This window comes from Pezoporus occidentalis, unplaced genomic scaffold (genome assembly GCF_034315485.1).
Source record: "Pezoporus occidentalis ecotype Australia unplaced genomic scaffold, CSIRO_AGI_Poc_V1 ctg16, whole genome shotgun sequence".
NCBI lineage: Eukaryota > Metazoa > Chordata > Aves > Psittaciformes > Psittacidae > Pezoporus > Pezoporus occidentalis.
Window position 1 is genome coordinate 8,351,342 of NW_026913425.1, and position 27,261 is coordinate 8,378,602.

Genomic DNA, 27,261 nt, shown 5'->3' on the forward strand with positions numbered 1-27,261 from the left:
TTGCTTTAATGGGACAGATAGGATTGGCAGGTAACAGTCCCCACATGTGCGCGAAGTATGGCATATTTTACATAACATCAAAATAATTCCATGAGGCTCATTCATTACAATTGCCACCATATTGTGCTAACATTACCTCGTCAACTGCCATTTCAGTGGAAGAACCAAGGTGAGCTGTATTCACATTGACACAAAGTGTCACTATATCCCCAAGATAGCAGTAGTCTTCAAATAGTCAAACTGACAAAGAAACACCATTTGTCGCCAAAGTACTTTAAATTCTTGTGAAAGTCTCTGCCATCTTCTTAGAAAGTGTTTGCTGCAATAGCATTCTGCATCAGAGAGATTACCCTATTAGTGCTGTGTTACTGTCAACATTAGAAGACAAACAGGTCGTAAGTGCAGGACCAACCAGAAGGAAACGTCCAGTTTGGAAACCTCTCCAGTAAGGCATGGAGTTGAGGGGACTTTTGATCTTCCCCAGAAAAGTAATGGGCTGCTATGGCGACGGAGACTATTCCATCAGAATGTTTTTCTGGGGCCTGAAAGTGAGAAAAGAACAACACAGTCCTTATGATTATTTATGGCTTTTAAACACAGGATCAGTACAGATGTACTTTTCTACAGGCTTTGTATCTATGCAGCAGACTTTATCCTGCAGCTCTTTGTCCTGTTAAAGCACTTTGTCCTGTTAAAGCACTCATCTTCAAACATGACAGTCTGATTACAGAATGAGTTCAATTTGAACTGGACTTGTAACTAGGTATTTAAGTAACACTGCCTCTGACATGTTATGTTTCTCCCACATCTACCTTCAACATTTGTAGCTATTGGTTTTGCTGACAAATCAAGATATGGACTCCAACACTGTCTATATACCGATACTTCTATTGTGAATCCTTAGGATGAAAAGCCTTCTCTGCCTAGCTTTGCTACTATCAGTCTTGGATAGGTTGTCACACTGCAGATTCCTGTCTGCCTTTATCGAGTACCCTCGGTATTACTTGGTTAAGCATTTAGACTGCCTGCTCCAGGAAAGAACAAGGGACTTTCTGAATTTTCAAAGACTCCTGTCATATTTACTCAAGGAATAGGACCTGTTAAACCTATAATAAGAATCATACAGCACTGTGAAGAGGTCTTCACTGGAGGGCTGGGGGAGATGGGAGGACTAATCATACGTGCCACTGGAACAGCAATGCTGGAAGCCTTGCTTGCAACTGAAAATAATGTGAAAGGAACTACAAAACAAAGGTTTTAAAACTCTTCAGCTTCAAGACAGGTGAGTTTCCCACCAAGCACTCCCTGTAATTTCTCAAAACCAAGCAAACAAAATACACGGAAAAGAAACTACTCACAACAGGAGAAATAACTCTGAAATAACAGTAAGAGATAAAGAACTATGAGGTTGAGATCAGAAAAATCCAAACTTCTGACCTAAGGCCATGGAGATACGAACATATTTTCCCTTCGGCTGTTTGGCAAGTTAATTGACTAAGCATCAAAAATATGTGTGAGCTGATACGTAAAGTTCAGGGACAAAGTAAATGAGGAAAGCTATAGAAATAGGATCTATCAAACACAGCTTAAGACAGTTATTATGCCATTTTTCACCTAAGAATGAAGCAATGGTGATACCAGGGCAGAGCAGAGGCTCGCCGATTTCCAGGAGCAGCATACTCACCGTCAGCTCCACCCAAAAGTGCCATGGTGTTGCCTGCAGTCCATGAGAGTAAAACACAAAGTAGTCTCCTCCTAAGCTGGCAACTGGCACACCGTCCCCCAAAGACCAGGTAGAGAGAGTTGAGCCTTTGTATGGCCGAACATACAGAGACATGTGACTGGGACCTGCAGAGACAGGGGTATGTATCTAGATGTATCAACAGGTAGAGGCAGAATAACCATCTACTTTCCTACATAGTAGCATGTTACCTGTGTATTACTACTAGTGTCTCCCAAAACATGATAAAACTGTCTTCTCTACAGAAGCAGCTTAAATTATTTATAAGCAGTGAGATAAATGAGATATTCATATAGGAGAGGGACAGAGCTATAAACGACTAAGACTTGGTGTAAAAAGATCAAGGGCTTACTCAAAATAGACAAGGTTATCAGTGCCCCCTATAACAACTGCAACACAGCATCCAGAGCTTCTAGTGTGTTATGAAACTGCATTAATTCATGCTAATCTTACAAAGCTTGGGAATGGCACTAGAATCCGCAGTCTTGGATTCAAAACCAGATTTATTACTGTCATGAAAAATTAAATCACAGACCAGAAACTTCAGTCTCTTACCAGATACTTCAAAGGTTAACTTTACGGAGTTCTGGGGCATCAGCTCCCTGGACAGAACTTTGAAGTGAACTGGGCTTCTCAGAATAATTTCTGGAGCAGGAAGGTACCAGTTTTTCCTGTGTTCAAAAGAAAAGTGTTAAGTTTTTGCATAGTATAGCTGACTGTGCTGTTACTAAATGAAATATTCAAAAGCTACTGATTCTAGCAGAAGGCAGGTAAACTTAGCAGCTTGTGGCAGGCAGATACTGAAAAGGCACCTTAATAGGAAAATAGTCACCAATGTGTTCGTTCATTACTTTTGTATGCCTTAATTTACAGAACAAAAATAAAGAGTATTTGCATCTTCATACTGCTACATTTTCTTCACAAGATTCTTGGGCTATGAGAAACAGTCACAGCAGCTAGTTTTCCTGTGGAGATCAGCTATTCTAAACTTCCTCTGCAGTCAGCTGAGGTAGGGGAAGAAGAAGGAAAGAGATATACACGCCTACTCTGAACTGCCATTTAGAAGCTCCTCCTTCACCTTTCTTTCCACTCGTGCTGACACTGATTTTCCACGTCAACTTCTACAGCTTCTGCAGCACGCTAACGATCTTGCAAGAGATTCTGGCAGAAGACACTGCACCTAAACAGAAGTTTGTCTTCTGAAGTGGAATGATTATTTACTTTATACCAAGATTAGCCTTACTTTTTCTTCCCTTACATGAGTGAGACTGCATAAATGACCAATGTGCTTTGGCAGTAAGTGCTCAAGTGATGCAGTGGTCACACCAACCGGAACATGAAATGCACTGGTAGAATCCAAGGAAAACCACAGAAAGGTGCCTGCTCCTCACATGGAGTTCTAATGGTGTCATTGATTTCAGGTACATGGGGAGTTATGTGAGACATTCCATTATAATCAAATCCATTAATCCATATACCAGAGTCACTTTTAACCACATTTCCGTCTAGATCATGAAATCTTCTGCTCATGTGCTAGAAGAAAAAAACAAAAAAACACCCAAAAGCAAAACCAGAAAGGTGATGGCGCATGTGCAGTTCTCAAGAGTCAAAAGTGATTCTGAACACTCTTCTGTGTCAATCCTTAAGGTCTACTGCATTTTCAGTGTGCACAAGACATGTATCTGCGTGTTTATGGTTATATAGAGAGAACTACTCAGATGAAAGAAACATAGCATAAACCACCTACATTCAGAAGATGACTGTGCCTGCAGGTATTTGCTCACCTTGACAAAATCTGCTTTTTAAATTATCATTGCTTATTCAACTCTCCCACTTAAAACCCCCTTTTAAAGGCCCTGCTCTTCTGACACAAATAAACTGAACACAGAGATTGAACGATGGAAACATTCACAACTGACAGAGGCAATACGATATGCAGTGCTTTTCTTACCTGGAGAAAGACACGCTTAGGCCTTGGATTAGCTGCATCAGAACTGTAAGGAAAGAAGATTCCACTACAAACGAGAATCAGAGTGACTACAAACACGGCAGTTAAAGTTACTAGCGTCGTTTTTGTGCTTTTGACAAGGTAAATGAAGTTAATCTAGAGAATAAAAAGACAGCCCAGTTATAAAACTGCAAGACTTAAGAAATAAGACACTATTTCTGTAACTCTAAAATCCAATTACAGAACTGAAACAACATTGACAAGATATTACTGCAAGTACTACCTGACACAAGACACTTCTTTGTAACCTTAGTATTGACAACCAAAAGGAGTAAATTTAGTACTTCCCTGAGCTTTCAAAAGTTTCCTGGTTTTAACAACATCTGCCACCAAAAAAATAGAACGTTTGTGGCAAGCACAGCATAAAAAAAAAAGCTTGAGATTTTTTTTTAAGTGTAGTGAAAGTATTGTTCAGCCACATACTAAACTTCACATAAAATGAGTGCCTTAAATATGCATTAAATTGCATGTTTTACAACAATATTTACTACATTACCATAGAGAAGATGTATTTTTGTAACCCCTGCCTCAATGACTTTTCTTTGACTAACACAAAACGTGGAATGTTTGACATATTTTCTGTAAGTTTCCTGTAACATTTAAGATATTGTCAAATTAACTCCAAATGCTAACTTAGAAAAACTCTAGATAAAATGTAAAAGTTTCAAACAACATTTACAAGTTCTACTTACAAAATAGGATGATAGAATCATAGTCATGACCACAATAAATCCTGCCAACACCACATCTGGTAGAATTTCTGACCCACTTCGTCCCATGATAGGTGTAAACATTTCAAACACAGTCCAACTTAGATACATCATATACACATAGGGAACAAACATTCCGAGCATGTACATTGTGACAAACTTCATTGTGGCACCTATACAGTACAGGAAAAAGAAAAAAAAAAGAAGACAAAGAACCCACCAAAGCTTAAAAGGACATAAACACACAGCTTTACTAATATACCTATACATACACTGCTGCAAGGCCCAGTGCACAACACTGGTCATCCTCCCTGACACGGATATGGGAAAAGGATCTCTTTTGGCATAGCCAGTACCAATGTTAACTCTTTCAGAAACACCACAAAACTATTATTATATAAAACCAAAGCAAACTAAATAAACTGGTGTTCTGTCCCAACCAGTATTTGAATATTACAGTATTTTCTAACAATCTTTACTGTCCCTCAAAGTATGCAATCACTTATTAATAACCCCACACAGAGTTGTTCTTTTTAGCCTGAGAGAGAGGATGTTTTTCAGTGTATTTTTCAGAAAGAACTGTCTTTAGTTCAAGAACACTTCTTGTTCCAAAAACATCACATGCTTACTTTTACTCTTCAAATTCAAGTTCAGGATTTCTATTCCTTAAATACAAGCTCCTCCCCTCAAAACTCATACCTTTTTGGCTGAATTCTTTATGGATCACCAGCTTTGTAAGTAAAGGAAATGCTACCCATAATGTACAAATGAACGCAGAACAAAGGCCCATCTGAGTAATCACAGCCAATGCTATGGACCAAATCATCAGAGAGGCGTCAAAATAAAGATCTCCCAGGTACTGCTCATTCATATTCTGTAACAAAAAAAGCAAATACTTATTACTAAGCATATTCCATGTATAACCTCTCATGAAAACACATACAAAAATCCTTGTATCTTGTATATCATAGAATCACAGAATGGTTTTGGTTGGAAGGAACCTTAAATATCATCTTGTTCCAACTCCACCTTCCACTAGACCAGGTTGCTCCAAGCCCTTTCCAACCTGGCCTTGAAAACTGCAAGGGATGGGGCAGCCACAGCTTTTCTGGGCAACCTGTGCCAGTGCCTTGCCACCCTCATAGTGAAGATTTTTATCTCCACTCTGTCAGTTTAAAGCCATTTCCCCTTCCCCTGTCACTACAGGCCCTTGTATGTCCCTCTCCAGATTTCTTGTAGGCTCCTTTAGGTACTGGAAGGCTGCTCTAAGGTTGCCCCAGAGCCTTCTCTTCTCCAGGCTGAACAACCCCACACACAACCCCCCAAAACAATGTAACTGTTTTCCTTGGATAAAGTAATTTTGACAAGCACCATCTCGCCATTCTCTGACCACTCAGAGTTATCCATGACAGCATGGGGTGTTTTTTTAAATCTATTCTGGCATACCTTGAAAAAGAGCATGGGCTAGGTAGGGGCAGGAGGGAACATACAATTGAAAATACCAGTAAGATGGAAAGCTGATGTTTCAGGTACACAAGAAATAGGGCCTTTTTATAAAAAAAAAATAGTATTTGTGAAGAATATAGAAAAGTTATGCAGTACTTATTTGTGAAAAGAAGTATCTACATCTCCTCAGATTCTAAACCTGATTTTTAACTGCAGCTGTTCATACGCTTCTTAGACAAGGACTGTTATTTAGTGCACAAATATGTATGTGGTGCCTTATATGTCATGCCACAGCTACCACTTCCGAAATCTGCTTCTGAAATACATGTTTTGAAGAATAGACGTGCATGGATCAGATCATACCAGATACATTTTCAAAACAGAAGGAATTTTAACTGTCAGAAACCTGGTTTGGTTTTGTGGTGTTGTTTCTGGGTTTTTTCATTATTTTTTTTTTTTCTAAGTTTCATTGGAAATGCTTCAGTGTTTGCAGTGTCAGATTCTTTATTATGAACTCTGCTAGCAGCAAAGAGAACTGCTTGCATGGACAAGCTATCGGAAAGCATGTTGTTCAGTTTTGGGGTTGGGGGTGTGGGGAACATAACTAAAGCCAAACCTATTTCAAAACAAAAAGCTTGTTAATTCACAAGTTCTTGAGCCTCTGACGGAAAACACCCAGGCATTGCTTGTGATAGCCAAGTAAGAGATTGGCTTCAAAATTTTTTTACGCAACTCTTAAGCATAATATAAATTACAGAGGCAGCGTGTGTGCAGTGTACTGCAAGATACAGCATCCAGGAAAATTAAAGAGACTCATGATATCAAGTTGGATGATCTGCTGATGAGACAATTAGCAGGCAAGAAGTAGATCCAGAGTCTGTAGCAATTGAACAGTTAGCAAAAGTATACTCTCCCATCAGCTCTTCCAAAAGACTAGAAAATGGTACCATTCCATCTATTTCATAAATGGCTGAGCTTTTCTGCAAAAGGACAACACCACATACATGTTTGTTAACCTACATACACAAGTTAACACTCCCCTTCCCAAACAATTAAAAAACTCCACTTCCAGATAAAGACATGATCAATCCACCTGGAAGCAACAATACAATCAAATTTCAGTAAATTTCTTAAAACTTCTACAAATACTTCCATTAAGCTGTATTTGACTGACAGCTTTCCTCAACTTCCTTGCCCAAAGCTTATACACGTGGTCAAGAAGACAAGTAATGGCAAGCAGAATTGACTAAATATTACTGTGCCCAAAACCTAAACCTAACATGCTCAAGTATCTGACTTCGGCTCTGGAAGACTCTCTTCTGTTGGGTACCATCTTGTGTTGGGGCCCCAGAGCTGGATGCAGTACTCCAAGTAGGGTCTTAAGAGGCCAGAGTAAACAGGCAGAATCACCTCCCCTGACCTGCTGGTCACAAACTAGAACACTGAAAAGTATCAAAAAAACTAAGGTCTCCAACTGTTGCTATGCTCTCTTATCACTGAAATGATGGCAGGAAGTGATGGTGCAGGTAAGGAAAGAAACAGTGCCTTATAATGGATTATACCAGGCTTTTGCCTTTTTTTCCTGAAGCAGCTCCTAAACATCATTAACAAGGAGAAAGCCTTAAATCATGAAGCTCGTAACTCTGTGTTTCAGTAGAACAATCCCTATGCTTAGGTGAAGCAGTTACTACAGCAACATTTTAAATATTTCTGCCCGATACAGAAAACCTTTTGTATCTTTTTTAATCAACTCAAAGACTAAGTCTTCCGCAGATTACACACTATATTACCTTTCAACATTAACAACAAAGTCAGGCCTACCTTGTAGAAGAACTCCTTGGCTAGTGTATGCACAAGGATGAGATTAGCTGCAGCTGCAGTGCCGTACAGAAACACAGAAACATAAAAGTGGGTGTACCAAGAAAGAGACCGTCCGATGACAGAGACAAACACTGCCACTATAAGGACTGTCACCAGTGTGCAGATCCAACTTATCAGTGTTAAGCCAAATGCAGTAAAGAATTTCTTCAGGTTATGCATAGCTATGAAGAAGAAAACAGAAGTCTCAACAGTTATGTATTCTACTGAAGATTATCATCAAGACTATAGTTACTCCACGGTATAATTGCTGTAATGACAAAAATAAACCTGCATGAGTTGTTCACGCTGAAGATTTCTCAACAACAGTCTAAATCATTTAGCCTATTTCTGTGCTGGTCTTTTTTAAGTTTTCCTCACTGCAAGATTTATTCCCAGACTAGCAGTGTATTATGTGGATTACCGTGTTCCCAAATGTAAAAATTTCTCTGGGGAACCAGCTGATCCACTCTGACAGTTATAAAGTGTCAAAAAAAAATTTAAATCTGAGTTGCTTTTGTTGTAACTTTTTCTTACTCCAAAAATGTTTACTGGATTTCGTGGGGAGGTGGCTGATGGTTGTTTCAGTTAAGATATTTTTTTTTTTTTAGCACGTATGTTTCTACACATACCCCAAAAGGACTAACTGGAAGATTTCAGTTGTTTTACACCGTTTATTAAGCTTTGTTATCTTTTTCCCCAGTTATTGTTTTCTCATTTGCTCCTGAAGAAACATGATTCTGAAGCCATCCATACCTGCGCTAACAGAATTTCTGTAGGTAATCAATTTTTATTTTGTCATTTTCAGATCTTTCATAGGATTCTATTTTAACCTTCATGAAAGGGTAAGAGATATGATTTGTAAGTGATAAGACATCACAGACTCATAATTATTCACAGCTGAGAAATGTAAACACAAAGCAACTCCTATGGCATGCTGCACACCTGAAATTTATTTCTGAAGTTCACCTGAACACTTCTTAATCAAATAAATGTTATTCATTAAAGAGTAATGTGATTGATTTTCATATTTTTTCCCCCAAGAACTACACTTACCTCTGGTTTTGGGCTGTATTACTTTCTTGCTTAGATAAAGAGAAGCAATAACTGCTGTAATATAGTTCATGATAGAGCCAACACGAGCAGGATAAGCCAGGACAAATAAACCAAGTACATCGAAGAACACAACATTTCCATGTCGATACTCAAAGGATTTAGCCAACTTATCTGATGTTGCTAGGTATTTCAGGACAGCTAGAATATTGTCACCTATTAAAAAAGGAGATACACAACATAACTATATCTGGGGTGACATATCAGAACACACAATTTTTTTATGCAAGCATTCTTGAAAAAAGAAACCCAGAACTGTACTGAAATATCCTCAAAGACATGAGTATACAACTGGTTATTGTGAAATAGGTATTCAATGGTAGACACAGCATTGTATTTTCATGAATTCACCTATACAGCTGTCACGAAAATAAATGTATTTGGGAAGCTCCATGTATTTGAACACTGTTGCAATGAAAGGTGCAGTGAAGCTTTCAGCCCTTAAGTTATAGAATCACAGAATAGTTTCGGTTGGAAAGGACCTTAAGATCAAGTTCCAACCTCCCTGCTATGGGCAGGGACACTTCCTACTAAACTACGTCATCCAGGGCTCTGTCCAACCGGGCCTTGAACACTGCCAGGGATGGAGCATTCACAACCTCCCTGGGCAACCCATTCCAGTGCCTCACCACCCTAACAGGAAAGAATTTCTCCTTATATCTAATCTAAACTTCCCCTGTTTAAGTTTTAACCCCTTACCCCTTGTCCTATCACTATAGTCCCTAATGAAGAGTCTCTCCCCAGCATCCTTATAGCCTCCTTTCAGATACTGGAAGGCTGCTATGAGGTCTCTACACAGCCTTTTCTTTTCCAGGCTGAACAGCCCTAACTTTCTCAGTCTATCTTCATATAAGAGGTGCTCCAGTCCCCTGACGATCCTCGTGCCCTCCTCTGGACTTGCTCCAACATCTCCATGTCCTTATGTTGAGGACACCAGAACTGTACACAATGCACCAAGTGGGGTCTCACATGAACTGAGTAGAGGGGCAGGATCACCTCTTTCAACCTGCTGGTCATGCTCCTTCTGATGCAGCCCAGGATATGGTTGGCTTTCTTGAGATCTGATATTAAACACTGGACTTCATGGTGAACCCACAGAGGAGTTCATAATTTCCTAATCTTCCTCCTCTTCTTGCCATTAGTAACCCCCCCATGTTTCAATGACAAGTACCTGCCCTGATTTCCCTAGATGACTGTAAGAGAGGAGACCAGGAGGTTTCCGCTGTAGCGAATGAGGTACCAAACAACTTTTTTCCCCCCACAGTACAGCAAAACCACACGTATTTAAATGAAAACAGCAGTGTTCCTTAACTTTCATTTTGCTTCTATTTGACCTGAAAAGTGCTTATTAGTTGAAAAGTTTCTTTTTTTTTCTTCCCAGCTGTGAAACATTAAGCAAGAGATACTATATGTAACCACCATGACCAGTAAAATCATCTTTCAAAGGAAATTTAAAAATGTTACTTTCTGTCCTGCAACTTGCACTTCAAGAAAGTGTTTAAAACTCTTACTCATGCTGGAGATCTAAGCTGACTTCTTTGGAAGCTCAAAGAGGGAAATGGCCAAAATACCAGAGGCACTTAGAATCACATTAGTTTTCCTGAGAAACTAGAGGTCTTGCTGTAATTTTCTTTACTGCAGTATGTCAAATAGCCTGCTCTGAGCATGACCTGTTAGCAGAAAATAAGTCCTATTTATCAACAGTCCATGTGCTACATTTAAGTTTGACTGAGATCCATTCTAAAAGAAAACCCCCTGCTGGCAGATCAAGTCCCTATGCCCCCAACTTAACCATAAGCTTCCCATGATGAACATTAATCAGTAAGGGTACTTACTGAGAAAAAAGGAATGCAGACCACTGAACAATCAGGTATCAATAACTAGATTTTAACCTTAATTAGATTCCACAGTTACTCTCAAAACAACATTACTGGGTGCTGAAAAAGTTTATCTTCCTAAGTTGAGCTAACATATAACCTTTGTATTTTAAAGACACAAATACTCAGTTCTTTGTTCTTCTAGAACATGTCTAGCATGTGCTAAATGTGTAATTAAAACTACGAATTTCTTGCACTGATAGTCTTAACAGCAAAATGAAAAAGCAGCAAGTTTAGTAAATGACCAAATTCTTGAAATACCAACCTGCTCTTTGAATGGAATCTGTTAAAATTCTGTCTGATGTGTCATATTCTGTATGATAAATGTAGCCATTTTCAATAAAAGCCAAATCTATTCCTATAGAGACAGAAAAAGCATATGTGAAATTATGTAACCTAAAACTTCAAAACAAACGTGAAAGCCTCAGATATACTTTACACAAAATGTTGTGCTACTTTGCAGCCCACTCGCTATCCCTAAAGATAGACAAAATAGTCTGCAGAAGGAAGACTAACTGGGATTCTGTGTGTGTTTAAAAAAGTACACTTTAAAAGCATTTTAAAGTATGTCTTTTGTAGTGTACTGTTTATCGATATCATGCAAATTAAACTGATCTTTACTGAGAAACAAAACCATTATTAATCATCTCAGCTTCAGGGAAGAGAAACAAGGTGATTCCAAACATTTACTAGTAAAACATCAATAGGGATACACACTGAAAAGTAATAAAAAGCAGCACTGTGGAGCTATAGAAACACCTTCTCAAAATACCACGTGTGTTATTTTTATTTCCCATTTGTAAGCAGATTTTCAAACAGCCAGTCTGAAAATTCTCAAATTAAATTACCAAAATAGGTTTTCTGCAAAATTAATTATACATTCAGTGTATTCCAAACACATATGCCTTCAGCTGCATATGCAAAAGGTTGCTGTCTGCCATCTGAATCCTCACAACTTTGCAGAGGTTTAATAAATCAGACCTCAATACTATCAGCAGACAAAGAAGAATAAACTAGCTCTTTAACTCACTAACTTAATTTGTATTTGTTTAAAAAAAACAGATGTCAGTGAGAATTCATTTACCATTTATGATGCAGGTACGATTCTGAACAAACAAAAACTCATTGTACAAAATCAGTTACTTTATTTTCAGGCTAACACCATACTTTGGAACAGTTCATGCCAACAGTTCATGCATATTCTTTGGAACAGAATATGGCAACAAGTTTTGTTCTAAGAATCATTTCAGAGATACCACTGACAACAGACATCAACAACCTGTGCCAGACAGCAAGTATTTACAGAAGTTTACATTCCCTTGAATTGTGTTTGTACTGTGTTCTCCATATTGTCTTCCACTGATAATTCTCTGCAGAATTGGCAGCAAACTATAAAACAGATTAGCAAAGCTAAAAAACTGCTGTCCTGTGCTTGATTATGACCAAATAAAAGTTATGAAAATGCACTCATTGCTAAGTCAGTATCTTTAAAAAAAAGTGGGTTTGGTTTATCCATTATATACAAACATTTAATTCCCACAAACAGGTTATTAGCTTCATTATCAAAATGTTTACAAACAGAATGTTTGACGGCATACTGTTAATTCCGGGATTTTCAGGAAACTTTCTGGAAAACAACAATCTCCAAAAAAGATTCTTAACAACCTGCACAACAAAATAAATCTAAAGGCTCTTGCCCTAGAAAATAAGCAGGAAAATTTGCTCCCAAACTGAAAGACGAATCAAGTTTGTGGACCTTCACATGAACTGCAGAACAGCCTCCTTGTTATAAACTTAAAATAAATGATTGCACAATGCACATTGACATGTCTTCTGGTAAAATACCTGGAATGTTGCCAAAGTCCCTGTAGATACGGAAGTCTGTATCTGCTGGGATAATACCACTCTGAAATACTTCCTGTGCTACCACAGAGGCAAAGGGATGTTTGGCTGCAACTACGTATGCTTGCACCAACCAAGGGTTCTCAGGTCCTAACAAAAGATGAGCAGAAAGTTCATAACAGATACTTTTCAAACTTCAGTTAAGATATGTATCTTTATGGTAAGAGGTATGTAATGCAAACAAACTCACTAATTTCAAAATGCTGTTGCCCCACAGGTGATATACTAAGTGAATTTGTGTTGGCTGAATTACTCAAACTTGGGAGAAATAACTAGGTATACTGGGGGAAAAAAAGCCAAACAACCCAACACTGATGCCTTGTCTGTGCAGTGGCAGAGTAGATCAGCCGTTTCTCAAAAAAGACCCAGTATGAAGAAGTCACAATCTTTAGCAGAGTTTCCAGTTTATCATCTATGTATCACACCTCAAAACTGTTTAGAGAAAAGTCTCTGCACTAAAGCACTCCGGCAAGTAAACAGTTAAGCAGCCCCAGCAGTAGAAGAAAGTCTGCAGTCCAATTAGGGTGGAGCAGAACTTAAATGTAGCCTGCAAGACACAGAAGTACTGCTGCATCCTGGGCAGCAGATGGAGCTCTAATACCAACACCTCCCTGCAAAAACTTTAAAGAACTGCTGCGGAAATTAAATAAAGCATATGAAAGCATGTGTACACAAGATACACAAGATATCAAAATCTCTTTTTCTCCTAGTTACCTAGATGTGAAAGGGAAATACAATTTCTGTCATTCAGTTCTACACAGGCTTCCCACCAATTAGGCAACTTCTGTGGCAGTGCTTCAGCCTACGCACATCTAAATATGGAGAGCAACTTATCTGCTACACAGGGTTGGGAAAGAGGCACAGAGGTTCTCCCATCTTTTGCTTATGAGTCACTTTTAATACTCCCTCTACTCTATATTATTTATTATCAAATTATCCCAGTGTAGAAAGTGAACACAACACAAGCTCATACCTGTTTGAAAAACAAGTTCTCTTCCTCCTACACCTGCTGCCTCCAGGTTAATAAAAGCTCTAATTGACTTGGCCCACTCATGTTGTGTAATGAAGCCGTGACTAGCCTTGATGGGAAAACAAAATTAAAAAATACAGTTCAAATATCTTTCAGACGAGCTGAAGTGCTATTTTCTATCACGTACGGTCATAACTCAAGATTGGAGAAGGCAGACAGGTCACTTACAACTCAGATGCAGAAAATCCAAGTCCTCTAATTAGGCTAAGATGGTCAATATTAATCTAAATACATTTTTCCCTTTGAAAGCAAATGCCTTTTCCTCAGAATGTTAAGACTGGCGTTTAACTAATATTTCAACAGATTAAATACAAGCCATACCTGCAGTTACTCTTTCCTTTGTGAGAGTCTTAATACACAGCTTTCATGTATATTTTATAATTCCAGCATATTCTCACCTGCAAAATATTTTCTTCTGCACCATTGAATAAGAATATGACAGCATGTTGCAGGGGCTCTGATGATTTTGAAAGCGTATTAAGTATTTCAAGCATCACTGCGCAGCTAACAGCATCATCACTGGCACCTTAAAATAATCAGAATAATATGGCTTACAACAAACACAGAATTGCAACAAAGTAAGAGTATAAAAAAGCTTTATGCTTTCTAAGTGACTTAATCTGACATACAGTTACGTCAAGCTTTAGTATATTTTCTGCTACTGCTTGTAACCTATGTTTATACTAGTTAAAAGCAACAGCAGAGAGCAAAATGATGTTAGAAGTTGAGCAGATCTAGTACTACTGTTCCAGAAAAGCAGACTAACCAGGTCACTAAGCAAGCAAAGTGATCGCTGGCTATTTTTCTAAGAACAATACAAATAAACAAGGGCACAGTTTTCACTTCCAGCATACACAAGTTTAAAAAAAATAAACATGCCCACACAAGGCATCCCACTATAGCATCCAAGTGGACAAAACCTCAGAGCAATGTAAGGCCAAGATTGTGAAATAAAGCAAACACCTTTGCTTTGAATTCACACCTTTAAAACATTCTTAAAATGCAAGTAATACATTATAATATGGCATTTTCACTATCAGATGCTTTCCACCACCCTTCTTTCTTTGCAGAAAACACCTTTTGCTCTGAGCTCAGTGGTCTGTTCGAAGTTCCTCATTGTCCTGGGTTCAGCAGTAGCAGTCATGTTTCTCCTTCGTGGTAGCTGGTGCAGTGCTGTTTTGACTTCCAGCCTGGGAACAGGGCTGGTGACACCGATGTTTTCAGTTGTTGCTAAGTGATGTTTACCCTGACCAAGGACTTTGTGAGGCTCATGCTCTGCCAGGGAGGAGGGGAAGCCAGGAGGAAGCAGAGATGGGGCGCCTGACCCAGGCTAGCCAAGGAGGTATTCCATACCACAGCACGTCATGGCCAGGGTGGGGGGGTAACTGGGAGTTACCCAGAAGGACACGGGCTTCCGGGTGGGACTCGTTTCTTGGCCGGTGGTATCGTATTCTCTTCCCTTGTTGTTTTCTCTTATCATTGTTGTAGTTGATAGTAGCGGTGGTGATTTGTGTTGTACATTGGTTGCTGGACTGTTCTTGTCTCAACCCATAGGAGTTGCACCCTTTCAATCCTCCTCCCTGTTCCTCTGGGAGTGGGGAAGCAAAGAGCCCTGGGCGGGGGGGGGGGGGCCTCAATTGCTCTCAACCCGGCACCACTCACTGGGAGTGAGTGAACAAGTTGTCTGGCTAGGGTTTAAACCACGACAGTTCTTTTGCAACACTTTTCTAGACTTACTCTCACTTCCCATATCCTGCTATTTTTTTAATCTTAATTAAGCATCCATATTTTATCCAAGTTCTCCCTATTTCCCTTGTTTTGCTGCAAGAGGTACCATCTCCCTATACCACTCTAATCCACAAAATCTGAGAGCAAACAGAGAAATTTAACTTCATTCCTTTAGGCCCAGGTGCACATACAATGCCAACATGCATTGAGATGTCAATGACAGTGTGGGCAGGCTGCAGCATGCTATTAGGGCAGACTTATTAGCTGCTAACTCTTTGATTTACTCATTAAAAAAATGAGCTTTTCCAAAGACTGTAACTTGGCAAGATTCAGACATATCTGCCCCTTCAACGAAAAGGTCATGTTCCTGATACAAACACAAATCTTAGCCTTAGCTTATTGTATGGAGGTATTTTAGAATAAATATACAAACCCAAAATCTTTACTATTTTACATGCATAAGCATCAGCAGCAGATTATGTTTTACTACCTGATTTTCAAATACATTGATCACTGAGTCGTGCTGATTCTGGTTAAATAACTCTTTTTTTTTTTTTTTTTTTGTGAAAAAAACCTGTAGGCAAATAGCTTACATAAATACAGGAGAACAGAAAACAAAACATTCTGGCTTATGTTATGTGCACTAAGAAAATGAAAGACCAGTTCCTCACTGTTGTGGTGAAAGGTGAGTCTGATTTGTGATTAGGGGCAAGCATACAGGCTGATTTCTAGCTCCTCCATGGGTTTCTGTATAATCCTACAGAAAACACTAATATTCTTTGGCACCTCTGTGCAAGGTTGGTGAAGTATTTTACTGTCTGAGTAACTGTAAAGAAACTAATTGATGTAGACATAATCCTGTGTTACAACCCACAGAAACAGATGCACAATTTACATAGGGCATGAATTTAATGACAGTTTCAATAATCATTGTATTATGCTTGTGCAATATTCTTTCCAATTCTAGGCAGCCATATTTAGACTACAAATAACAGTAATTAGCATCTCTGTGGTTCATAAATCCTAGAGTGTGTGTAATAACAATGCAGTTCTTAAGCCTCCTTTGAAAACTCACCTAGTCTAAACATGACCAAGGAGAAAGAGTTCTGCATACTACTGGTTGACAGAAAAAAAGGCACAGAGTTTGTTTCTTTAGTTAATAACTGTTTTCTCAGTAATAAAAACTACTTGCATGTGCTGAAGAACAAATGGTTTACCTGTCAAAATAATGACATCATGTGAGGTGTAAATGAAGAAACTTACAGTACCAGCAGTGCTGTTAGTGACTGAACTAAACAATAACAGGCACACACCTGTGGCTGAGTGTTACAACAGGTATTTTCGTGTGGTGCTCAGTTCCCTACCTTCCTGGTACTCTTAAAACCATATATCACACTCTTGTTGCAATCATTATATAACATGATTAGATTTATAAAATGCAGAGGGACAAGTATAAGAGAGTTTGCAACAGGGAAGTACTGGCAAGATGTAGACACCACCAAGGCAACAGAACCTTAATCTTTGATCACTACAGTCTTTTGAGACAGAAACTTTGACTGAAAAAAAAAAAAAAATTAAAAAAGGTTTAACTTAAGGCTATCACACTAAAAATCTGAGATAAAGAGATAAAGTATGACAGCTGCAAAGGGAGGGGCAAATACAGTCTGACTAGTGAAGGTGGGAACAGCCTGTGGCACAAAGCATCCCATGAATGAAAAACCAGGATTAAATCAGTACCCAACTATGGAAATACGAAAGACCTGAACAACAGGTGGAAGCAGCACATGAACTACATGCATAAGCAAGGAATTATAAGAAAGGTAGGTATAAGCGAACTTTCTATAAGTCTAAATATAGTTAGATTGCAAGTCTGTAATTTGCTGCCTCCCATAAAGCGACAGTGAAATCCTCACGTTAACAGAACCAAGCTCTCACTCTAAATTCTGAATCTCACTGATATCAAGCAGACTGACACATGCAGTATTCTAGCATGTGGTTTATAAGGCTACTTGATAGAGAAAGACAGCAAGCCAAGCTCTGTGGCTCATTTAATATAGAGAAATGCAGAATGAACACATGGACCTACCTGGGCTATTTGGTACGGAATCAAAGTGACAATTGGATAACACTGCATGCTCAGCTCCATTTCGGGGTTCCAGCTTCACTACAACATTGGTTATGTTTGCATAGTAACTAGTAAAGCCTCCTAAAAAGTCAATGCTGAAGGAGCCTGTGGGCCTCTGTATGTTTACAGATATCTTGTGAGCACCTGTGCTTTCTCTTTCTATTGCCCTAATTTGTTCTAAGAGGTAGTTAACTGCAAGAACTTCATTTTCTGGACTTCCAACTGGTCTGGGCCCAATTGCTGTTATGTTGTCAAGATATCCCCTGGAAGAGACAAATTACACATTCAGCATCAACATATTCATTTAGTATGTGACTTAACTGTAACATTTTTGGACACAGTTCTATTTCAAAACTCACTGTATATGGAAGAGACTAAAGACAACAACTAGCAATGGCAGTCAGGATGCTGAAGATCATTATGGCAATGGCCATATAGTACTGATCTTTAGTGAGGGCACCTCATCCTGCCTATCATGATATTAAACCAAAAAACTGGTTTTCTGGTTTGTACATATCAACCTCAAAAGAAATAAAAGGGTGAATGGAGAAGCTAAAGATTTTATCTTTAGCAAGGTTCTGCGTATGCATACCTGCTCTTCCCTGGGTGTCTGAATAAGCACACTCTTAACAAGATTTACACCAGCTAAAAAACTGCAAAGAGGCTTTCCCAGACACCAAGTACTTTATAACAGTACCAGAATTAAACTATGTAGGATGCATTGCTTGACGGGCCTAAAATAGCACCCTTAAGAGACAGCCAATATGACAGCTGGCACACTTGCAGTATTTTTACTTACTTTACACAAGCGCCCAACCTCTTGTCAGAGCAGGGAAAGACACAAGCATTCCGCAAGGGACACGACCGGCAAGTGACGGCAAAGGCCCGCACTGGCTCGGCCGGCGCGCAGGACCCCCACAGCGCACACCCGCGGCCCCCACACCACGGTAGGGTCGCTGCAGACCGATCAGTACGGCCGCCCGGAGCCAGCGCCCGCTTCCGCTGAGAGCCTCCCGCCGGCGCACAGCAAACGGCAGCCGAAGCCACCGCCGGCCGCCCTCGGGGTAACCTGGGCGGACTCTGCCCCGCGGTCGGCGTGGCACAGGGAAGCCGCCCGGCTCTCCGCCGCCCGCCCGGAGCACCTGCACCGCCCCCCCCCCCCCCCGCCATACCTGGCGCGGGGGGCGCTGAAGTCGCGGGGTCCGGTGGCGGGCGGCTGGCTCAGCAGCCGCCGGTGCGAGACGTGCACCAGCGCCCGCAGCGCCAGCAGGTACAGCAGCACCAGCGACGCCCCCCGCGCCTCGGACAGCGCCAGCCGCCGCGGCCCTCCACGCTTCTTCCCGACCATGTCGCGGTCGCCGTCCTCCCGCGGTGGCGAGTGGCGGCGGTGGCGGTGGCCGCCGGTCGCGCGGAGCCGCCACACGTTGGCCGCCGCGCCGCGCTCCATGCGCCACACGCTCAGTCAAGGCTGCCGGCGCGAGCTCCGCCGGGCTGACAGGAGGTACGGACACCGACGAGGGTCAAAACCAGCCCGGGCTCCTCCTCGGCTGGGCACGGCGGGACGGGGGCGGGGCGCTGTCCCCGTCTCCTCCCGCCGGCGGTTGGGGTGTATTGGGCGATGTGCACGGGGCCCGGGGTGTCGGTGGTGGTCGCTTTTCGACTTTCGGGCCCTCGGCGGCGGTTGTCGGTGGACGGTGCCAGCCCAGTAGCGGTGGAGACCTCCTGCGGACAGCACCGGGGCGAGCCGCGGCCTGACCCTGCTCCTGGCCCAGGGTAGCCCCAGTTTGCGGGCAGCGCACAAAGATGTAGGGGCCTTCGTGTTTCACGGCATTTTGTTAAAGCTTTCTTTATTAACACTAAAGCACAAGGGAAAGCGTGCACAAGTAACTACGGTGTCAGTGGGGGAGCAGTAGGGAGCGCCACAACCACCACACCATAGGTGAAGGGTGGTGGAGCCGCGCTGACATGAAGTCAGGGCGCCAGCGGTGTGCGAGCGTTGCTGTTCTTTACACACACTGCATTTCGGCATTTGGTAGCTGTAGCGCTGCCCTGGCTGGAGCCGAGGTAGCCGAGGGTGAAGTGCAGGAACGCCTGCCTGGACATGCCGGTGAAAGCAGCCTCCAGTGAAGTCTTGACACGGAGAGAACCCGTAAGGGTGGGGTCCTGAGCTATGACACAGACCATCGCTCCTGCGGCACTCTACTTGCTGCTCCCTGCTGGAACGTGCTTCTTCCCGCTCCTGTGGTGCCTTTGAGTGATGGGACCGAGCTATTTGATGGTCATTTTTCCTATCTTTACCACGCTGCTTTGCAATGTACCTGGCTACTCCTGAATATATCCTAAAAGATACTTGTTTCTTGTGCTCTGTAGCATAACCTGGAAACAAAATACATGATGACACGATCCAGAGGAATGGCTGTTTCAGTATACCCAGTTTTACAGATAAACATGGGACGTTGCTTCTTCTTACCTCTCTGTTGCCAAATGAAAGCTTCCTAACAGGAGCGCAATACTCCTTGGCATGAAGAAGCCTGAAGGAGTGGTGTGTGAAAATGTGATGACTATGCTGTCTGCGCAGCTCAGGTGTTTTAGTAAATTTCCATATTCTGGCTTAGTGAGTTTTCTCATTTGTTATACTGCACTCCCAGTGCAGACAAGATGACTGCTTAAAGTTTATAATTTACAACTCCGGATTATACTACTAAACTTATTACAACTGCAAAAGAGTTTAATCCTCAATGGTCTTCTCCCTTTCATTCTTTGAGCAACATGTGAACATTAAAACCCCCTCAGTTAAGGAAAAAACTGACCACTGATTGTTTGTGACAGTCACACTCTACTGGTCAAAACCATTGTCAATATTCTGTCAATTCAAAATTCAAAAGTAATTTTCTGCTCTAGATCAGAAAGACTTCTGATGTTAGGAATACTGACAGCACTTTTATCATCTGTTCTGTGCACTACATTTGGGAGGGTGCTGCGTGATGTGGATTTTGCTGGAAGTATAGTATATACACATTTTGACATGACTGGAACATCAGAGTTAAATACATCAACAAATACAGTGCCCTTTATTGCTCTCTTAGTCTGGAATGACTGATTTAAAGTAATTGGATCTAATTTCCAAACAAATGATTCAGCATAGAATGGTTTGACTTTATGCGAAGAAGGCTGATTCTGAACCTAGTATCTTGCAATCCACACTGCTAGTCTAATCCGCTGTCATCTAACCATGGAGGGAAATCCCTTCTTCACTGAGCGTGACTGATACTTGTAAACTAGTTTTTATGCAGAAAAAGTGAAAAAACAATTACCCATCTACAGGGACTATGGGCCTGCTTTGTTTTCTAACTTTGTAGCAAAATCAAGTTAAATGGTAGCAGGATAACATTCTTGCTTAACAAATAAATACAGGTGGGAATGTTTTATAGGTTAAGGTCACTATCAGTAATTCAGGGTAAGAGGATTAGAACACTGTCTTCAGAAAAGTATTTAGTTTTGATTAAAAATAAACAATGATGAAGCATCCATCAAATGATCGGTAAACTGTTCCCATGGTCATCTTTCTCATTCAGTGTGACTTATGTGTGGTACTCATTTCTTAGCTTCACTTTTCCATCCATTGGATCCTCTTATACCATTGACTGATAAATTGAAAATCCCTTTGTTACAAGATTTTTGGTCCACTGAAGTTACTAATACATCACGATGAAGACTTTTCTTACATTCATTTTCAATCTTGAGCTTCAGAAACTGTTACTTGTCCAGTCCTTTCATCCTCCTACTAACTGTTCTCTGGTGATTTCCAGTTTTTTAGTAACTCCTTGCATTGCTGAATGAAAAGGAGAAGTGGTATTCCAGCGCCCACACCAGTGCCAAACACAAAGGTAAAATAATCACTACCCTGCAGGGAGGCAGAGCAGTTTGTTTGCTTTAACATAAACCCGCTGCCACAGTTGTGAACTGTCAGTTTTGTCCAGCTGTCTTGTAAATCTTTTTCTGTCACTACAGTGTGTTCCAGCCCTCCACTCAGTGTCCCATAGCTTCTCTCAGAGGCAGGATCTTCCAGACCAACTTTCAGGGAAACTAAAACTCAGCAGGGAGCAGGAAAGCCTGTGAGGAGGAGAAATCAGATTTTACATCCTGAGTTTCCAGGGCCTATTGTGTCAACCTTTCCTAGTGACACCTGTGGGAATGGAAAAATCTAGCTTCCCTGCACTGAAGTCAGTGTTGGATCATAAACTTACCAGTTACCTCACTCCTATAGCTATAGTGTTGTAACTGGAAGCTCATACTGAATCAATTTTTTACCCCATCTTCAAGGTTGGTTTTTGTCATTACTACTCACAATCCAGTCCCCATTCCTTTAACTATGGCCTGCCTTTGATTCTATATACTGCAAGCTTGAAAATGTTTGCCTTGCAGACTTGTTAAGCTTTCAGTATTGCCCTGAACCAACAAGTGTTCTTTTTTGTTACCTGTAGCTGTCATAGTCTTAAAAATGAAACCAGAAAGAACACTGTAAGAACTCAGTGCAAGAATCTACCCTTGTAGAAAAACACAGCAGTTTTGCATAGCCTGTGTTTATTTCAGGTATAAGCAGCTCTTCACTTTAAGAATGCTCCTACACAGGCACTCTTCATGCTGTCAAGGAAGTTTGCATTTCTTCTTCTTGGTCATTGCTGTCTCACATCATCATGTAACTCCACAATACAGCACTTAGCCATGGATGGCATTGTGTGTGGTAGTCCAGTTTAAGAAAATGCCACAGACAATCTAATGAGCTTATCTCCCTTGATGTCTGTACTCTCAGCAGAATCCTTGGAAAAATCTTTCCCAGACATCAACCAGAGGACATTTAGGGCTCATTTAGCCAAATATATCTGTTTAGTCCTCAAGATACAAGGACAGAAAATACATCAGCACTCCAAGAACTGGGCATTTCCACCATTGTCCGATAATTAAAGGAGAATGATTAAATTCTGATCACTCATTTCAGAACTAGAAGTGGAAGAACACCCACAGATTCTAGATTGATAAGGCACAGACGGTTGCATGCATCAGCACTGTAATTCACCTTTTGTTCTGATAAGCTTAAGCAGTGCTTTTCCCTCTTCCTTGTGTAGCAGTACTCATTTTCTGTGCTCCTTCTCTTTCTTACCCTGTTATTTTGTAATGGGAGCTGTAATCACAACCAATAATTACATGGAGAAAATTAATTGACGATTGTCAAAAAACAAAACAACTTTTCTTCAGATAGAGGTACACACCTGTCACAGCCAAGTCAGTCTTCAGGAGCTTCAAGAGCATCCATCTCTTTCCTGTGGATGCTTTACTTTCTTTTCCGTGCAGGCTCAGCATTCCCTTTGATTTTAAAGGGAGGCCAGGACATGATGTTGCTCTGTAGAGAGGAGAGGGGAGTGATATCTGCTGTGATTTCAGGACAGAGGGTTTTTAGTTCCTTTGTGCCCAGCCTGGAAAGGTTCAGTCCACCTTATACTAATCTGTTAAGCTGATAATAGGATAACTGGAATCCAGTACAAATGTAAGCTATTTATTCTTCCTTTATATATTAAGTATCTCACCTTGCACAGACTGACAACTTGGGCCAAACTGTAATCAGTCACTTGATTTCTACCTCTTCTCTAGCCCTTCTGATGCCTGCCAGCTGTCACTCCAGCTATCCTATCTTCATAAAATGCAAGAACAGCAATTACCTCCTTCATCAGCCTAACGAAGTTATGCAACTGAGCCACCTCCCTGGTTCTTCTTTAATCACATCAAGATCAATCTAGTTTTTCTCCTTGAAGACCTCAAGTCTCTCCACACTTACCTACATTTCATACCTGGTTTGGTTTAACATCATGTGTCAGCTGTTTTGGCAGTAATGTCAGCCTGTTTATGTCTTCTATAACAGTCTCCCAGTCCTTTCATAGAATCATAGAATAGTTAGGGTTGGAAAGCACCTTAAGATCATCTAGTTCCAACCCCCCTGCCGTGGGCAGGGACACCTCATGCTAAATCATATCACTCAAGGCCTTGTCCAACCTGGTCTTGAACACTGCCAGGGATGGAGCATTCACAACCTCCCTGGGCAACCCATTCCAGTGCCTCACCACCCTAACAGGAAAGAATTTCCTCCTTATATCCAATTTAAACTTCCCCTGTTTAAGTTTTAACCCGTTACCCCTTGTCCTATCACTACAGTCTCTAATGAAGAGTCCCTCCCCAGCATCCTTATAGGCCCCCTTCAGATACTGGAAGGCTGCTATGAGGTCTCCATGCAGCCTTCTCTTCTCCAGGCTGAACAGCCCCAACTTTATCAGCCTGTCTTCATACAGAAGGTGCTCCAGTCCCCTGATCATCCTCGTGGCCCTTCTCTGGACTTGTTCCAACAGTTCCATGTCCTTTTTATGTTGAGGACACCAGAACTGCACACAATACTCCAGGTGAGGTCTCACAAGAGCAGAGTAGAGGGGCAGGATCACCTTCTTTGACCTGCTGGTCACGCTCCTTTTGATGCAGCCCAGGATACGGTTGGCTTTCTGGGCTGCAAGCACACACTGCTGGCCCATGTTCATTTTCTCAACAACCAACACCCCCAAGTCCTTCTCCGCAGGTCTGCTCTGAATCTCTTCTTTGCCCAACCTGTAGCTGTGCCTGGGATTGCTCCGACCCAGGTATAGAACCTTGCGCTTGGCGTGGTTAAAGTTCATGAGGTTGGCATCAGCCCACCTCAGAAGCGTGTTGACGTCCCTCTGGATGGCATTCCTTCCCTCCAGTGTATCAACCGAACCACACAGCTTGGTGTCATCGGCAAACTTGCTGAGGGTGCACTCAATCCCACTGTACATGTCAGCAATGAATATTCAGGCTACCCATATTACATCAGCAATCATTTAACACCACAAACCAAAGATACAGTAATTTTGATTTAGTCATGTTAATAAATATTCTCTTAGTTGAGAAATGTAATCTGGCAATATTTTATCTTGCCTTACTATCTGTTTGTATAATGCTCTCAAAAAGCTTTGGAGTGTGTATGTGATAAGAGCTGGTAGTTCCAGGTGGAGGGACAAGCGTGATCACCACCAGGGACTGTTGAGTATAGGAGGCACGGTTTTGAAAGCTGTCTACCTTTTTGCCTGAGCACAACTGACTGCTACGGGACTTTGCCAGGCTCTGTGTGTTTTTTTTTTATGGCAGTCTGGTCTTTTACATTTGTGCAGTTATTTAATTATGAACTAAATTCCAGAAACTTGTTTCCCACATCTTATATGTACTGATGATGGTTTGACTTTGGAAACGAAGATTTGGGAAGGTTTGGAAAGGGCTTTACCCACTCTTACTACAAGCTCACTGATGACTAAAAAGGCCACTGTGGGATAGGCAAATCCAGTTGCAAAAAGCACAGCGAAAGGTCACCTTTGGTGGTATAGACGAGGCATGATTCTTTCTACATTGTCTTTTCTCCTCTAGACTAATTCTGTGTGTGTTCTCAAAGGAGACAACAGTGTTACGTATGGTGTGTCTCCAAGTCTCCCGTTTAGAGGACAAGGTGGATCACTGATGGTAGTCAATATGGCCAAGGCTAAGGTATTGTTTCAGGGAGTCCTTATACCTCCTCTTTGGGGCACTTCTCTTACGGCAGCGGGTGGCAAGTTCACCGTAAAACACAATCTTAGGAAGGCGGTGATCCTCTATCCTGGAGACGTGCCCTGCCCAGCGCAGCTGCGATTTCAGCAATATGGCCTCGATACTGGTGACCCCTGCCTGTTCAAGGACAGTAACATTTGACTACTAATGTATGCTACAATAATAATAAACAGCCAGTAGGTAGCTATATTGTATCTTCCTCAAAAGAGGCCCTGAGAAGCACTGAGAAATCAGTGAAAAATTATCTGGTGATGAAAAGGCTGAAATAACTTGAAACCATTTACAGCAGCAGAGAACACAGTCACTAATTTCAGTTTTGAGATTATTGAGAAAAAGACATTTCAAAAAGCGTGTATAGTCAGCCTCTGTTTAAAACATAGCCAATTTTGATCTGCAAGCCAAGAGACATCTAGCTCCTGGATGGTTAAATAATTCTTTATGACTTGGTTGGATGGAATTTAAGCATAATCTCTTCTTCATCATGAATCACTGTTATTCTCTGAAGTACAGATGTTCCAGGCAGATTTTCATTTTCGTTCACACCGAGTAATTCATGTAGCAGTGTACTTATGAACATATTTTGTGCTTACTCAAGCACTTACAGCTGAAGCTAGCCTGTGCACTTAGTGAAAGCTGGGCTGACAAACTAAATCTGAACAGAAGTGACTCTTCTTGCCACCTGGAATAAACTGTTTTCTCCAATGTATGAATGGAAAGCTCTCTTAAAGAGTATTCTAAAATGCTTAAATACAAAACAGGAAATAATGTAAGTAACATTCACAAAAGTGTAGTCTACAGTTTGTTGGGTTTTTGTTTTCTTATTAAGGAAAAATGAGGGAGGCTTAGAATTAATTTTGAAATGTAAAATGTGGAGAAAAATGGTAGATGATTAGGGAGAAGTATTGTACAAAACTGCAGGTGTAGCATAAAGATTACGTACTTTGACAGAAAATTGTGAAAATAATATTTTAGCTTCATCAGCTAATCAAAAGCTGCTATAGTGGTAGCTCGTTACAGTAGTTCTGGATAACCCAAACTAAATAATATGACTAAAGATTAAATATATGTATTAGGAAGGACTGTAGAAAGTGAACATTCAATGTACTATCAATAAGACCATTCTGTTTTTAAGCCACAGTCATGACAGGCCATAACATTATTCCTTTGCACATAATCTCCAATAATTTCAGAATAATAAAACCTAATCTGATGGTCTGACTGGTTGTCCCACACAGTACTTGTGGAATGAAAAATTCTTCAAGAGTAACAAACTCAAAATAGCAAAGTCTTTCCAGGGATCTTCATGAGAATGAATACTGCTCTTGTCCCATATATTTCACCAGACACAAGAAAAGCCATTGAGATTGTTAACATCTGATGGCTTCTTCTCAACTGACTGCTGATGTAACTTCTGATTCCCAAATGCTAACACATCTCATGCATTTAAAATGAATACAAAAAAAAATGGGTCTGAACTATTAATGGAAATCTTGTAATTTTGATTACATGGCATATCTTTACTTAGTAGCTCCTAGGATTGGCAGTTATAAGCGACTATTCTTCCCTCATTAACCATTATACCTCATTTTCTACACTGCAGTATTTTCAGAAGTTCAGTGCAACTGGGAATACAGTCTTCAGAACCCTCTGTAGGCCTGCAGAAGGCTTATGAAGAATTGTCTTTTGCTTTCCATTGAGAGTCACAGGAAAATGACAGAAGGACAAAGTCATACGCCACAGCAAGGAAAATTCAAATAAGATATTAGGGGAAGAAGCCACAATAAGAGTGTGTCCTGGGTTCAACAGTAGCAGTCATTTTTCTCCTTCTTAGTAGCTGGTGCAGTGCTGTGGTTTTGACTTTCAGCCTGGGAACAGCACTAACACTGATGTTTTTAGTTGCTGCTAAGTAATGTTTAGTCTGACCAAGGACTTTGTGAGCCTCATGCTCTGCCAGGGAGGAGGGGAAGCCAGGAGGAAGCAGAGACAGGACACCTGACCCAAACTGACCAAAGAGGTATTCCATACCACAGCACGTCATGCCCAGGATGTAACTGAGAGTTACCCAGAA

General features: G+C 41.0%; 1 protein-coding gene across 1 annotated transcript; it reads right to left on the reverse strand.

Annotated features, from left to right (window-relative positions):
- Window positions 1-148: 148 nt before the first annotated feature.
- ERMP1 (endoplasmic reticulum metallopeptidase 1) lies at window positions 149-19,009 on the reverse strand. Its single transcript, XM_062612538.1, has 15 exons — window positions 18,710-19,009; window positions 17,499-17,800; window positions 14,083-14,210; window positions 13,628-13,733; window positions 12,598-12,744; window positions 11,018-11,110; window positions 8,819-9,031; window positions 7,727-7,947; window positions 5,159-5,333; window positions 4,442-4,632; window positions 3,693-3,845; window positions 3,072-3,274; window positions 2,297-2,412; window positions 1,685-1,848; window positions 149-542 (listed from the first exon to the last, which is right to left on the reverse strand). Exons 1-15 carry the CDS (start codon window positions 18,982-18,984, stop codon window positions 378-380), a joined length of 2,652 nt encoding a protein of 883 aa, XP_062468522.1. The 5' UTR covers window positions 18,985-19,009; the 3' UTR covers window positions 149-377.
- Between the last annotated feature and the right edge of the window lie 8,252 nt (window positions 19,010-27,261).